The 16,250-nt window shown below is 34.9% G+C and overlaps 1 protein-coding gene across 2 annotated transcripts; it reads right to left on the bottom strand.

The window, feature by feature from the left end:
* Positions 1 to 302: 302 nt before the first annotated feature.
* Positions 303 to 5,795, bottom strand: LOC147288144 (Polynucleotidyl transferase, ribonuclease H fold protein with HRDC domain-containing protein). 2 transcript variants are annotated; one of them, XM_086240363.1, is made up of 12 exons: positions 5,445 to 5,795; positions 5,107 to 5,348; positions 4,926 to 5,024; positions 4,703 to 4,786; positions 4,494 to 4,580; positions 4,083 to 4,203; positions 3,456 to 3,640; positions 2,927 to 2,965; positions 2,302 to 2,804; positions 1,717 to 2,218; positions 775 to 1,433; positions 303 to 586 (listed from the first exon to the last, which is right to left on the bottom strand). In XM_086240363.1, exons 1-12 carry the CDS (start codon positions 5,671 to 5,673, stop codon positions 511 to 513), a joined length of 2,826 nt encoding a protein of 941 aa, XP_086096489.1. In that variant the 5' UTR covers positions 5,674 to 5,795; the 3' UTR covers positions 303 to 510. The 2 variants fall into 2 exon arrangements, with proteins under 2 accessions (XP_086096489.1, XP_086096490.1); XM_086240364.1 differs by having other exon boundaries at positions 488 to 623.
* Between the last annotated feature and the right edge of the window lie 10,455 nt (positions 5,796 to 16,250).

Below are 16,250 nucleotides of genomic sequence, written 5' to 3'. Positions count from 1 at the left end.
AGATAGAAATGGAGAATATTCTTGGCTGAGGACTTTCCGGGATATTCAAAATCCAAACCCAACATTCTATTTTGTCTGTAACTCTCTTCATAGAAATTGAAAGCGGGCCTAAAAGAATAGTCACTCTCCACAATCAACTATTTTAATTGAGTATCAAATTCTTTATGAAGATCTCAATTTTCTAAACGTAGGTGTGTGCATATACTTTTAGGTCCAACTTATTAGAGAATCTGGTTCCTTATAATCATATTTAGAAGCTTGGTTAATTTGGAAACAACCGTTCTTTATGCAACTAATGCAAATTCTACAAAATATTTCAAATGAATAGAGATATTTGTATTCCTTTGAAAGGAAAGGAACGATTAAAATGAACAAATAAGATACAAAGGAGCTTTAGAAGTAGACTCCCACTCTTCACATGAGGATTGAGGGAAGAGCAAACAAATTCTCTATCTGAGTATGATTGGCATAAAATAGAATCAAATTGCTGTCACCAGCCGCACCATTGATTCATAAAATCTTAGTAGCAGCAGAAGCTTTCTCGGCAGGATTGTAGACACTAAATTCACCAAAATCCCTCCTACCACTGAAAAAAACAGTGCCCATTAGGCCAATATCAACCCCTTGGCACAAATGAACAAACTTTCAGCAAAACTCTCCAAACATGTCTAAAATGGAAAACAAAGCTGAAAAACGTGTGTGTGTGTGTGTGTGAGAGAGAGAGAGAGAGAGAGAGAAAGAGAGAGAGAGAGCACCACAAGTACAAGCATGTACCTGTGCGTAATGTCCCAACCAGCATGTAGAAAACGAGGATGAACAGCTTCAACAAATACATGTCTCCACCTTTGGCAAAATTGACTAATACCATCCTCGCCATATTTTTTTAACAGGTGATCCACAACTTGCTTACCATGTGGACCATGTCCTAAGAGAGAGATTTTTGGTTTATGTTGGGAAGTTGCATCATCACAGAAGTCAGCTGATCCATTTGGTGTACTTCTACTCTCACAGTTACCATCAGCATTTACAACAGAGACATATTTAGTATCAGAAATTCCACTTATATCTGAGATCATGTTATTCTCAACATCAGCAGAAGCTTTTTCATCAATCCCATAATAAGAGTTGCCAACATCAACATCCTTCACCATTAAAAGTTCTCTATCTTCTTTTCCGCTAAATGCTTCTGCTTTACTGGTGAAAGAATCGTGCAGATTATCAACTTCTAACACATTCACAATGGCAGATGTGGACATGCTAACAGTATTTTTCTCCTGCTCCACATCTGATGGAATACTCCCACTAGAATACTTAAAAGAGAGCCTTTTCTTCTTCTCAAGTCGTCTTCTCTCTTGAGGATTCATGCCAACTAGCAAAGCCCTTTCTAGATCTTCCTCAGATATTTCCCTCCCTCCATAATATCTCATAACAGTCTGCAAAGAGAATAAAATTAAATTCATATACACATAAGCCCTTAAAATTAAGACCAGCAAAAACCAGTAAAGTTAAAATTAGCAGACCAGCAGTAAAAGGATATTTATTCTGAATGCTACGTAAGACAAAATGAATTCATTTTAATAAAGTTTAACCAGACCTACGTTTTTTCAGAACGAGAGTTGTAGCATTGGCTGCCTTTTGCTTTATTTGGCTATAGCAAACTGATATACCATTTTAGTAATTTTGAACAAATCAAGAGCTAAATATATGCTTGTGTACCTCAGTCAGTTCTTCACGGCGCTTGGATGGCATTCTTGGTCCATGACGCAAAAGAGCCATAGCAGCAGTTCGCAATTGTAAAGGAGATACACCTACCTCCTCCTCAAAATCTGTTGCTGGCACAGATGACCCAGATATAGCTTGAGCTTGTTCAGGATCAACCACTTTACGAACAAAAAGTGGAATCCCAAATTCTGCAGCAATCTGTTTTTTATGCCTCTCAGCAGCAGCATGAGCAATTTCGTGACAGTCCACACATAGTAGGACAATATCATGAGAACGGTGGCTTTTCAAATGTTCAGGGAAGTGCATCCTGTAGCATGACGGAATTATCCGGTACCTTAAGTAATGATTTCTTTCACCGCAGCCAACACATATATTTTTCTTACTTTGAATGTAAAAATCATTGCCTTCATCTTCTGGACGGCCTTTGGGCTCAAAAAGAAGCATAATTGCAGGTGGATCATCATCAACAAGTTTTGCTAAATCTCGACGAAGATACCTATAAGAATAGGTTGACCATGTCAAATACAAGCATACAACACATTTTTGTGGTAAAAACAATGAAGAGATATGATTGCCAACCATTCAAGCTTCCTGCGGTCACAGTAACAAAGCAACCGCCCATCATTTGCATAGATCCTGCAATTATGATAAACTGGAGACTTGCAAGAAAATTTTTGAACAAACAGCTCTCGAGAAGCCTTTCGAGCTACTTGCTTTGAATTTCTGACCCCATTTTGTTTAGAAGCTAGTGTAACTTTCATATTACAATTAACCAGTAAAGCATAATTGAATATAGACAGTGGGCAACTCCCCTTTGGACCCAGGCAATTCTGAAGGATCATGGGAAATGCATCATCAGGGTTGCCTATTTTGTTCTGGAGCAGATAATGAACATCATCCAAATGACTGCAAACGACAGGGGATGGAGATGAGAGGCTAGAATTGAAACTTGAATCCGCATTATAATCAGCTTGAGCAATAGTGGTTAGTATGTCTGCAGGGGTACTTGGGGCTTTATCTGCAAGGGCAACAATAGCCTGATCTGATATTACATATCTCAAGCTCTCATCATGTACACGAGCCTGGAAAGGAAGTAAATGCCACATGAATGCTTAAGTATCTGGAATGCAATCTTAGTACAACTTCGGTGCAACATTATAAGATAAAATAATCAACTATAAAATCAGATAAAGGTAATACTAACCATCAAATCTCTCCATGTGCAAAATCGTCTCACAGCATCCTGAAAACAGAATACAAAATTTTGCATGATATACTTATTTTAATGAGTACTAACTAATAAAAGTTCATTATAGGTGTACAGGATTCCAGAAAGATCAGGTAAAATAAATCTAACAATTAACAAAAGAGGATGGAAGCATCATAATAGACCAGTCATAGAGCTCAATTCCAAAACGAAATGCTAGACCTCCTCAAAAGCCCAACAGTTCCTCACAATACAAGTGCACCAAAACACGCATAAGGACACCTCCACAAAGCTTTCTTGGGTCCTTTTAACAAAACTATCATGCCAGCCCAATAAAAGGGAACTTAAACCAGAATTACCAAAGACCCTAAACAAAGCCAACAAAAACCCCAAAGCTCTCAAGCCACTGAACAATTGCAAAAAATGGTGGAAAGCTGATTCAAATGCTCCTTTGCATTAGCATACTTTATTGAATATACACTAGCACTTCCAACAGCCTTTGTAAAGAATATCAAAAGAAGCAAACCTGGGTTTCACAAGAAACTGACGAAATGCCTCCTTGGCCACTCAAAAGACGGCTAAATATTGATGACGCAGAGGACTCTCCAGGAGAAGCTTCTATCTCTTTAGTGTACAGTTGCAAACATACCATGTTTGAACGCCGACTAGCCTCGAGAACAAAATGGAATTTGTCATTGGGACAAGTGTTTTCTGATACATTAAGATATTTAGAATTTTTCATCAAAAAAAAAAAAGATATTTTGAATTTTGATACTAAGAGAAAGAGTAGATATAGTTTTGAAGGTTATCAATTGGAAACCATGTCTAAGCAAGAGTTAGATAATAGATAACACATGCAATGCCTTTTAGCTTAGTTCATGCCACATAAAAGATTAATTAAAACACATCAATCCTACAAACTTTTCTTATTAAGGCTATGATTCTCCGGTGAAAAACATTCACAAGAAGGTTCACATGAACATACAATGTTGAAGAGTGAAGACTGGCATTCACTGGTTCTGGATGTCATTGCTTATAATTTGTTGATAAAATTCATATGTCATAACCTTTCATTTTCATTAACCAATCCAACGCAAACAAATGAGGCAGCAAACGCCTGAAAAGAAGCTATGACACAAGAAAGAAGGCGTACCATTATCCAGCATTTCTAGCTCAGCAATTAAACAACGTGCAATATATAGCAGATAGTGTGCATCTGTTCGAGCATATTGCACCATTTCCATTGACAAGGGGCGTTGCCTCCAGTCTTCACGCTACAAACCAATGTGAGAATGGATATGAAGCAATATCAGGACTCTTATGAGCACTGCTACATCTCAAATCCTTATTAAGCAATTTCCATAGATTTCAAAATCAGAAGTAAAGATGTTGGTAAGAAGCCATGGTTATTATTAAATATATGAAACTGCCACATTTAAAGATTCGAAACCTGTAAAAGATTGAAAAGATTTATTCTATAAAATACAAAAAAAAAATCTTGAAATAGGGTAAATGAAAGTCAGGTTGGCCAATTAGTAACAATAAGACAGCCTCAAGGCCAAACCTGTAACAATTTGTTAGTGACTACTCCACTGTACGATTCAAGTAAATAAGCCAGTGACTTCTGTGGTTTTGACAACACTTCGCAAGCCTGCAGTGTAACAAAAAGAATAAAAATTAGTGAAAAATAGCTGCCTCAAGTTGTTATATATATATATATATATATATATATATCTCTCTCTCTCTCTTTCATAATGTTTATAAGGAGCTTACCTTTGCGGTATCAAACATATTAACAACATAAATATGGAAGTCCCTTTGTAGCCAGAGAACATCATTATCTGCCCCATGGAACACCTACATCCGTCGCATAAAATTCCCATCAACAATGTCAGTACAATCACAATTCTACCATATTAAAGCTAATACATTACAAATATCATTCATAGTTACACTTTGTACCCAAATCAGCAACAAATACACATAAAGTAATCACCTTACAAATCCTAGCATCCGCAAAAACTGGCCGAAGGAGGCTCATGCAATCATGCAGAGCAATCGTGTCCACCAAATAATCTTTCCTTTCAGTAGAAATCTATTCAAATATCATCAAAATTAGAAAAGTACGCACACATACATACATACATTTATTCATTCATTCATTATCAATGATATACCTGTATTAAAGCTGTAAAACCCAAAAAGGATCGTAAGCTATGCTGCTCAGTATCAACCGAAAAGACCTGCTCTTTACTCAAAACCTCAACAAGCTCCTTTAACTGCGACTCAGTCTCAACCCAAATGTACGAATCACTCATTTTCAAATCCACATCCTCTGTAATACATTTCAACTCAAGCCGAGGACTTTCCACTAATTCTGTGATTTCCGCCACGTAAGGATGCGAATTCGAAGTCTTATCTATCACCAAATTTCGCTATTTTCAATGAATTTTCCAATAAAATCAAAATTAATGAACGAAAATCTAATAAAAACAATCAAATTTGCTAAGTGTACCGTCATGAGAGTCATTGAGCTTCAAATGCTTGAATGGAGAGTAAGAATTATCAGCTAAAACTCGCTTGAATCCGAACTGTGGCTTCTGGTCGGCTCGTAAATAACACTGACTTTGGGGGCACTTTGGGTTTCGGCGTCTTCGATATCGTGCGAAGAAGAAGACTGAGAGAGCTGACAGAGAAACCAGGGCAGCTATTATTATCTTCATTTGTTTTGGTTTCTTCTCCATTTTTGCTCTGTTTCTGTTTTCTGTGTTTTTTGCTGTGAGCAGCTCTGCTTTCTGTTTCGGCGATTGAAGCAGAGGGAGCGAGGTTGACGGTTTGCGGCGGCACGCTGGTGAGTACAGGTGGGCTTACGTGGCACGTTCGCTTCACCACACGACAGACCGTTTCGTTACTCGGCACTTTTCATGTAATACGACAACTGCTCTCTATGCCTAGTGATCTTACAAAGTACATTGGGCCGTATGGTGTATAGTGTACTAGGAATAGAGTTCAAACTTGTTGCATATGTTTGGGCCCAATAATCTTACAGATACTTGGACAACTGACTAGTTGTGCGGGAAAATTAGTCATAAAAAATGAAAATTATTAGTAGATAAAGAGAATGATAAAGTTTCAAGTTCCAAGTATTTAAAAAAACTTTTTCGTCGATGATTATTTAGTCTAATGAATGACACTCAGTTCTTTTTATTGTTGAAGATAGTTTTATATTTAAAATCGACTTTAAGGATATACAAATGAGTCAAGCGGCTTGACTCCTCAAATGTTTAAAGCCATCAAATTTTATAATTTTTTTATATATTATATAATTTTTGTGAATACTTTACCGAAATAAAATAAAATAAAATCACCTGAATGAAAAATCGCAAATCCCATATTTATGATTTGCGTGAACTCCCAAAATCTCAAAGTGGATCTTGTCCATAACAATCAACGGTTAAGAATCTCATATGTGAGCATGTACAATTTGCAATAACCAAAGATCATATATAGCAAATCTCTAAGCACTTTGGTAATGATGATTATATTCTGAGAATCTCTTATGGACAGTGGTTCTTGTGCCTTTCGGGCAAATCATGTTTTATGAATCAAACAAGAGAGTATGAGTCTATCGTTTTGTTTTATTGCCCAACCTCCCAATCAATATGTATTCTTTTCGTTTGTGTTGAACAGTTGAAATAATTACAAGTGGAAAATGACATTGAATTGGAATAAATGGGTGGCTGCCCACACCAGCAAACTCTGCTCCCATTAGTCTTTCATTTCATTGTCCTCTTCAATTCACTGCTTCTCCTCCTTCATCCAAAGACAAAACAGATGTCCCCAAAAATGTGTAAGTATATAAATAGTTAGTTATTCCCACATTTAATTACTTGTTTCTTTATTGGCATATGATGATCTGACACCCCAAGTAGTCTCCACACTGATGGACCACTTGCTTTACAATTGAAAATCTAATTTTTGATCAAAATACCACAAGCAAAAACTAAATTAAACGAGCTAGCTAGGCTTGCCAGAAAGACCACATGTTTTATGGGCCTGCAGACGGAAAGCAGTGGCTGGAAGATGATGGCCCACTCTAGATGGGGCATTAATGTTGGCATTTAAGGAGGCCCAGTAGTATGGCTGTGGGACCATACTCATATGATGTTCATGGCTCATGGGCTTGCATAATGGAGAATGGAGCATAAAGTTGGGAGAGAGAGGGAGAGAGAGAGAGAGAGAGAGAGAGAGAGATAAATGGAATGTGATGCTTTGAATAATATAAGAAATGAGCTAATAAGTCCATTTCAACAAACATTAGTATATACTGAAAGCACAACTACTAGATTGCACCATTTTTTCTTTGCTAAAAAGTGGGACACTTCAACTAAAACAATATAAAAAAAGGAAGTTCAACAAGCAAAATCTATATTGTTAATCATAATCTACTAGTAAATGTTAATAACTCAGAAAAAAAAAAATGTTAGCATGTGTTAATGTATGGCACCCACTTTTTGGAGTTCCTTTTTATTTTTCTTTCAAGTTCATCAAAGGAGAAGATTGAAATAACAATTCGATCTCCCTCTTTTTTGGATTTGAAAAATCATTGATGATTACTTAACACGTTGATTATTCTAATGTGATAAACATGTTACTACTCAATTAACAAGTTTGAATAGAAAAATTACAAATTAAGACTAAATGCTATAAATTTGTTCTAATATACATTTTTATGGACTACTTTGAGTGGTCAAACTAGCAATTAGCATCTTGGAATGATAAACTTTCTCTATCATGTAGCTCTCTTAGGTGGTACTTAAACAAAATCTGATCTTCTCCATTTCATGCAGAAGTTAAGATTTGATTAAAGCCGTGGACAATGGCAATCATACACTTATCATATATAAGCACCTTTCTTGAAGAGTAAGCCCCTTCAATTCAATAAAGTACCTTCATTCGTACTAAAAAGGAGTCTATCATATATTCATATTCATAAAAGCATATATATATATATATTTACAACGCCTTTCCAATAAGGGATCCCTCATTTAGTGTTAAATGAGGGATCACTCTGTGTGGCCACACGGGTCGTTTTGTGTTAATCCGAACCGTCCATTTTTTACATCTACATTGATAGATCATTTCTGCAAAAAATCAGCCAAATCGGAAATCATTTATTCGTTTATTTTAGCGGTCAAAGTTTAAAACAAATGGACGAACAACAAATTCCTTTATAAACACCTAAACTTTGACTGCTTAATCGAACGGGTAAACGATTTTCAATTTAGCTGATTTTTTGTAGGAATGATCTATCAATAGAGATGTAAAAAATGGACGGTTCGGATTAATACAAAATGACTCATGTGGGCCCCACAAGGTGATCCCTCATTTAACACTAAATGAGGAATCTTTATTAGAAGGGCCCTATATATATATATACACACATCTATGCAAATGGCAGAAACTCTTTTCTTCTGCAATTTGGTACCCTTTGGCTTTTTGATAAAGACTTCCCCCATTACTCCATTAGTAATAGTGAGATGTGCAGTTTTGTTGGTCTGAAAAATGGTCTGTACCAATCAAATAGATGATAGATGGTCTCGTGGAATGGCAGCTTTGGGTTGCTTAGAGAGACGTAGCAACTCAGAAGTGTTGCTGTAAAGCGACAGGGACTCCTTTTACAAGCAAGATGTTGGGTTCAACCAATTTCAACACCGCACCTTTTTTTTTTTTCTTTTACAAGATCTCTATATACAAGCAAAATTTATATATCATTTTTTTAGGTTCGATTTAGAAAAAAATTAAATATAAGTTTTAGTAATGAGAATAAATTTAGGGGTTGAAAAGTGAAAACGAATGATGATTGATGGGTAAGGACCAGGTCTTCGTGAAATGACAAAAATAATTCTGAAAATGCTTGTTAACCGTTAAAACAAAAAGTTTAATTTTGTCTTGATTTATTAATTAAATTGTAACAAATTAGCTTAAAACAATCCATTGAATTAAGATATTCGTAAAATTCAATTATGAAAAGTGAGAAAAACCATAATTTTTTATTTCTTTGATCGCCAAAGACAGAAGATCATTTTCTTGACAATATGAAAAGAACAAATTACTAAAAAGCAAAAAATACACAAAAAATAAAGAAAAAATAAATGCCATCCCAAAAGATGATAAACAACTCACTATTTTTCTAGTGGAGCAACTTCGTACTTTTTTTCTTTGATAAAAGAGAAACTCCGTACTCCAAACTTTAAAGTAGTGTGTTTTTTTTTTTTTTGCATAAATTCAATTTAGACACATAACTATATAAACTATTTCAACGGGATCCATGAACTTTAAAATATTTCAAATATACACCCGATCTATTATCTAAATTGAAAAATGAATTTCTGTCCATTGATTCGTTGAGAGATCAGTTCAATGACAGCTTGGCTTTTGCTGACCGGGATTACTTGACGACGTGGCGCTATCTCAGCAAACATTTTCCTCCAAATGAGCGACACAGGCCCACAATTTAATAATAATAGAGAGAGCGAGAGTTTCTAGGCCCGTGCCATGGGTTAGGTGGACCCGTGTCGCTCATTTCCCGCCAAATGAGCGACACAGGTCCACCTAACCCTGACACGGGTCCACAAAGTCATCATCTCTTTCTCGCTCGTTGAACACAAGTGATAGATTTATATTTGAATTTGAGGGAAATGTGATATTTTTTGTAGACTAAATGGTCAGGAGAGCGTTCGACGAGCAGGAAAGAGGTGATGGGTGTGTGGGCCCGTGTCAAGTGGACATGTGTTGCTCATTTGGCGGAAAATGTATGCTGAATTGGTGCCACGTCGCCAATTAATCCCCATTAGTAAAAGCCAAGCTGACATTTAACTGATCTCTCAATAAATTGATGGACGGAATTTCATTTTTCAATTTACATAATAAATCAGGTTTATATTTGAAATATTTGAAAGTTCGTGGACCCCGTTGAAATAACATATATAGTTATGTGTCTAAATTGAATTTATGTTTTTTTTTTTTTAAGGAAACTTTAAAGTAGTTGAAAATATGTTCAATTAATAACCCCACTTCTTTTTTCGGTCCTAGTTAATAACCCCACTTCTCATTTGAAGAATGGAATGTTTAAGTTCAAAATTTGAAATCATCCATCTTAACAAATAAAAAAAGATTAAAAAAATTGACACTTCTTTTAATCTTTTCTTAAAAATAAAAAACTTCAAACTTCACATGGCCAAAAAAAATTTCAAACTTCAAACTTCACACTTCACAGCATTAGTTTATGAATCACTAATTAACATGATTCTTTTTTTGGGTAAGCACGCTAGTTAACATGATTGCCTCACCCCTTATCGTATTAATAAAATGAGTATTTCTTGAACTTCGAATCTTTTTAAACTCATCAAAACACACTAATAAATTAATATTTTCTGAACTTTGAATCTATCTAAACTTATCAAAACATAATTAATTAATAAATAATAGCAAGTTCACTCACCAATTCACCATCCAAGATCCGATGAGCTTAAAACTTAATAGTCCAAACCGACCCGCATCGTGACCTCCAACAAAAATTGAATCTTAAATCTGAATTATTTTCTTTCATAATATAGTTTTTGTTGGCCAATTAATTCTAAGCAAGGAGTAAAATTTCGTTTTTTAAGGGTATGAAAATTTTAACACTATACCAAATTAATTTCGAAAAATTTCAAAAATTTCACCAAAATTTCGGCAAAATTTTCGAGTCACGGGGTGGGAGGCGCGGGTTCTGGGCGAGTGAGGAGGCGCGAGGCGCGAGGCTAGCTAGGCAAGGAGGGAGGAGGCGAGCGATGGGCGCGGACGGTGGATCTGTGCGAGGTGAGCGAGCGGCGCAAGGCTGGCTGAGGAAGGAGGGATGAGGCAAGCAGCAGGCGCGGGCGGTGCGGGCGGTACGGGCGGCGCAAGTGGTGCGGGCGGCGCGGGAGGAGGGCGCAAATCTGGTGGCTGGGGAAGGACTGAAGGAAGGGAAGACCAGTGGGGGAAGAAGAGGAAAAGAAAAGAAAAAAAGAGGAAGGGCACGGGGGAAGAAGAGGAAAAGGGAGAAAAAGAAAAAAAGAGAAAAGAAAGGAAAAGGAAAAAAAAAAAAAGAAGAGGAAGGGCACGGGGGAAGAAGAGGAAAATGGAGAAAGAAAAGAAGAGAAAAGAAAGGAAAAGAAAAAAAAAAGAAGAGAAAAGAAAAAAAAAAAAAAAGGAAAGAAAAAAAAGAAGAGAAAAAAGGAAAGAATTATTTTTTTTTTAAGGTAGATTGAGATTTGGAGTCTTTAGACAATTGGAAAGAAAAAAAAAAGTTTAAGATTTTATTTGGGGTTTGATCTGGTCATTTTTGTGTTTCGTTTAGTTATAAACATAAATTATGAAAAAGAAATTTATCCCCTTATCATGAAGTTTCATTTTCTTAATGGTTTTCCAATTTTGATAATTTGTAAAATTGAAATTTTAAGTAAACAGTTGTCGCCGCTGCTGCTATCAGATTGGTTCTATTTTAACCCAATTCGGCTTAATTTAACTATCGAAGACCATTTCCAAGTCCCTTTGAGCAAGCTTGCTACTTTTCGTTGCCACATTAGTGATTTATTCGTGTAATTTTATTATGTAATTATTAATTAGTGAAGTATTTTTTTAACAGTATTGTCTCCGGCGCACATTATATTCATCACATATTACATGAAATCTACTATATTATTTGATTTCTTCAATGTTTTTTATCAATGTAGTAGATAATATGTTAAATAAACATATGGTAAAGTTTCATTCAAAATTTCCATATTTTGATAGCAATTTTCGACGTTTTTATCTAATTTTATCGAAATCGAAATTTTAATCGAAATTTCCGCAAAAATTTCCGTCGAAATTTCCATCAAAAATTTCCTCGAAACCGAAATTTTACTCCTTGATTCTAAGTCTTAATAATAATACTTTTGAGGTAAATCCAAGGCGCATGTTTCCGAGAACCTTAATCCCAACACATTAAAATTTAGCGTCAGTGACGATATTGCCCTCACTAAGCCAGAGAGGATGTCGTTTTTCAAATTTTCATTGGCTTGAATGAAGCCTGGAGGAAACGTAAAATTTAGGTGCGCACACCAAATAATGACACGTCACACGTGAGGACTCCTCGCGACTTGGGCCCCACCCCATGCAGGGACCCTTTGCAGTTTCCACGTGAGTCGGAACACTACATGTCACATGAATCATGATTAATGGACAGGGTAAGGTCCAACGAAAAGTGGAGCCAATGAGGTTGTGCCACGTATTGAGGTGCTAGATCTGATCACGTGCACGTAGCAAACTTTTCATGAATGATGTAAATCACAGCGGCCGGCCTATCTTGTTGCTTTGGCTTCTCTTTTTGTATAAACCAGGTTTCTTTCTTATCACTTGAGCTTAGAGATTCTCATAATTATTCATTAGAGCTCTTTGTTCTCATTTATTTTATATTTTCATGTAATAATTGATTAGTGCCTTGAGCCCTCCCAAGTCTCAATTCATGGTTCATGAACCACGGTTAAGGAGGATTTTTTTGGTACTAGCTAGTTAGTATTGGCAAAAACTTGTCTGTCACAAGTCACAACTATATATATTTGATGTATTCATCTGTCTTGATCACGTAATGAGAAAAATATAAATAGTGAGAATCAATGATGGATCCACTAATTTTATCTCAGGTGATCATAGTGTAAAACTGGGGATGGAGACTTGGGTGTAGTTGCGGCTTGGTGTGGGTTTTGGGAATTTTGGGGGAGATTTGGTTAATGGTTAAGTTTGGGAATTTGGGGGAGCTCGGGTTTGCACAGCTGTGCTTAAGGAGCGTCTGTTTAATTTAATTTTTTTTTTGCCTGGCTCAAAACGATGTCGTTTTGGTCATGCTACAAATTGGGAAAAAAAAAAAAGACATAGGTGAAAAGAATGCTGGTGCTCGGCTCGGCTGCTCCCAGCCTCCCACTTCCCACTCAACTAGACAACCACTCACGCTTTTTATCAAACACTTGGTGATCGATTGCGAGGGGTCACCAGCCAGAGATTTGATTCAACTGGTGAGAGTGTATACACTCGTTACATGAAAGTTTTTATCTTTTAAACTTACTCTATGTGCATTAATAAAAGTAAATTGAGAATCATTTTATTTTTTTTAAAAAATAATTTTTTGGATATTCATTAGCAATTTAATAAGAATTTTGATCCAGTAGTAGCTTCAAGATCCAAAATATTGCTTCAAAATGTGAATGAGTTTAGAATATACATATGTTGCAGGCGCAACTGTTAGTTGATTCTGTTCAAGAGAGCTTACAATTGTCCTATTAGATAGGTTAAGAGTTATTATTTACTAATGGGATAACCTTGGTCCTTAATTAATTAAGGTCAATTCTCAAGCTTTATTAGAGTTGCCGTATGCCGCCTTGAGAACTAAACAAAACAATTAGCCTATCATCGATCATTTGTCAAGACTCAAAATCATACTATAAATAAACTTCCAAAATTCCTTTGCACATACATATAAAGGTGTACAACGAGCCGGACAGGCTCAAGTTCAGCATAGACATGGCTCGTTTAAAGTAGGCTCAGTCCATCATTAAGTGGGTGGGTCGGGTCCGTATTTATAGGCTAGGCTAAGCCAAAGTTTTCTATCATGTTGGGCCTGCTCGGCACGAGCCCTTTATGGGTTGACACGTTTAAATTAATTTCTCAATTATTATTTTTAATTTAAAGACTAATTTTTTATTTCATAAATAAAAATATTTCTAAAAAACTTAAATTTAATTATATATTAAATTACAAACTTATTTCTTATTAATATTGACATTGTTGATTAATTTTAAAATTAAGTCTTTGATTTATTAAATAATAATATAAACTTAAAATAATTAATTGGGCCGGTCTGGTCTTGCACGAGCCTGACACGACCCATTATGAGCTGAGCCATGGGTCGGGCTAAGCTTAAAATTTAAAATAATTGAGCCCGGCCCAATTATTAAATGAGTTGGCCCGAGTACGGTACGAAAAACGAATGGACCGCTTTTAAATGGCTCAGCTTATTGTACACCTTTACATACATATCACTACTTGATAATTTTAGCCGTCTAACCCAATTAACCCATAAATTTTCACCAAAATTTTCGACTGCATGCCTAATAATATAAGTATGTTAATTATAAGATACCGACAATATTACAAATGAAAGAAAAATTAATGTTGCATACAAATTAACGCAACTTATGAAGGGTTTAGAATACTTACTCATATTATAGTCAATAGTTCAACTCTCGTATCATGTTTTTATTAATAAAATAATAAGCATATACAATATTTCAAATTTTAAAGTTCTTATTTTCTTTTTTTGGTGCGTGTGTATTTCTTTTCTTACGTGGAGAATGGATTTGAACTTCATATTGAGTTATTGACATCTTCTAGAGAAAAATGTTATTATTAATTAGACTAATAGTTTATTGAATTGTCAAAAAGTAGAGTTTACTCTCTTGTGTTAGGAAATGTTACGAAGTCGATATATATAAAACCTTAAACGGCAATCATCTATGCAACAAACTCCTAGGGTACCATAATGCATTATAAGTTGTGTTCAAACAAATATAGTACAGATTTATGAGTATAGTACTGCAACTTGAGATCGATGTGGGGATTTAATTAATGTAAGTAATTGTTATTTAATTAACATGAACATGCGGTTGGGTACATTTGCTTTAGGCAATGGCAGTGGCCCCACGTTCATTATTCAAGTCAACTAACAAAACCATACATATATATATATATATATATATATATATATATGGCAGTGGCCAATGTCAACGCGCTCGATATGAGAACAAGTTGACCCATATATGATATACGTATACATCCAATTAATTTGATCATGCAGTCAACTATATATATTGACTTTTATGTGCATGCATGTTCAGCTTAATAGCTTCTAAGGATCACGAGGTTGTCCCAATTCTAGATAGTCTTATAGACCTTTACTTACTATTACGTTTATTAGTTACTCTTTAATTCATTTTGAATCAAATATCAACACCATTAAGAGTAGATAATCCATTATTTGTGTCATTAGTTGTGTAATACTATATATACTCATTATTGTCTATGGCAATATTTCATTTGCTAATATCTAAGACTATTTTGAATCTCAATATATACAATAAGTAATAAATTATAACGCCATAGTCAAATCAGTTGGTAATTATAAATTGACATAATAGATTATAACCCTAATAATAATTGGGATAATGAATATCATTTTATGTTATGCGATTTTGAGAATCATTATCAATCCTTTGATGTAATTTGTATAATCTTTTTTTATACTCTATCGAGCTATTTATAGTTTAAGATAATCTAATAATTATATGCTAGAAAAATCATCATATGAGATGCCCATGCAGAGGATTAGTGTAATAAAATGAGTAAAAGTAAGAGAAATTATAATTCACAATTATCATATTATTTTTACATTTTAAATTTGGTATTAAATTTTTAACAATAAACGTATATTGTGAAGACTTATAGTTCTAGTGGTTAAAAGTACTTACCCCTACACCTAAGATTCGAGTTTAAGTGACCCTCCCTTATGGCCTCCCTTGTAACAAACAAAAAAAATAAAAAATAAGGACCCGTTTGGATGGAGGGATTTCATTGGGAGGATTAGGACCTCAAATCCAAATCCTCTTGTTTAAGGTCAATTTAAGGAATGAATTTGGATTTGGTCTAAATTCAGGATGAATTTTAGAAATCTAAATTCATGAATTTCAAATTCCTTCTTAAACTAGTTATTTGAAATTCCGCCACCCCATTTTCTTTCTCTCTCACCTCCGGCCACCATCTCCAAAGTGTGGTTGTTAGGGTTTGAATTCCCAACCTTATTCACACAAATAAAACCCTCAACCATCTTAGCTAAACTTGAATTTGTGTTTGTTATTTTAAATATTTATCTTATATTGGTAAATATATGAAAATAAAAATCATACTTCATATTTTTTTATTTTTAATCATATGTGTAAATTCCTAAATTGTCAACAAAATTTTTTAAAATTGAAATCTTCGCATTTAAATTTTTTATTCAAACAACAGAATTTCAAATGTATAGATTTGAAATCTAAATCAAAATTCAAGAATTTAAAGGAACCCTAAAAATATATTTCATACCTGTTAGGCTGTTATCTAACATAGAGGTTGTCTTTATTAAAACCAATATACACATGCCACTATGTCGTTTTAAGTACTACACTTTTCCATGTGATTACCAGTGATGAGAACATGCCTACTG

This window comes from Dryas octopetala, chromosome 4 (genome assembly GCF_963921425.1).
Source record: "Dryas octopetala chromosome 4, drDryOcto1.1, whole genome shotgun sequence".
Classification (NCBI taxonomy): domain Eukaryota; kingdom Viridiplantae; phylum Streptophyta; class Magnoliopsida; order Rosales; family Rosaceae; genus Dryas; species Dryas octopetala.
The sequence above is the reverse complement of the archived record's forward strand: the minus strand, read 5'-3'. Positions and strand labels throughout refer to the sequence as shown.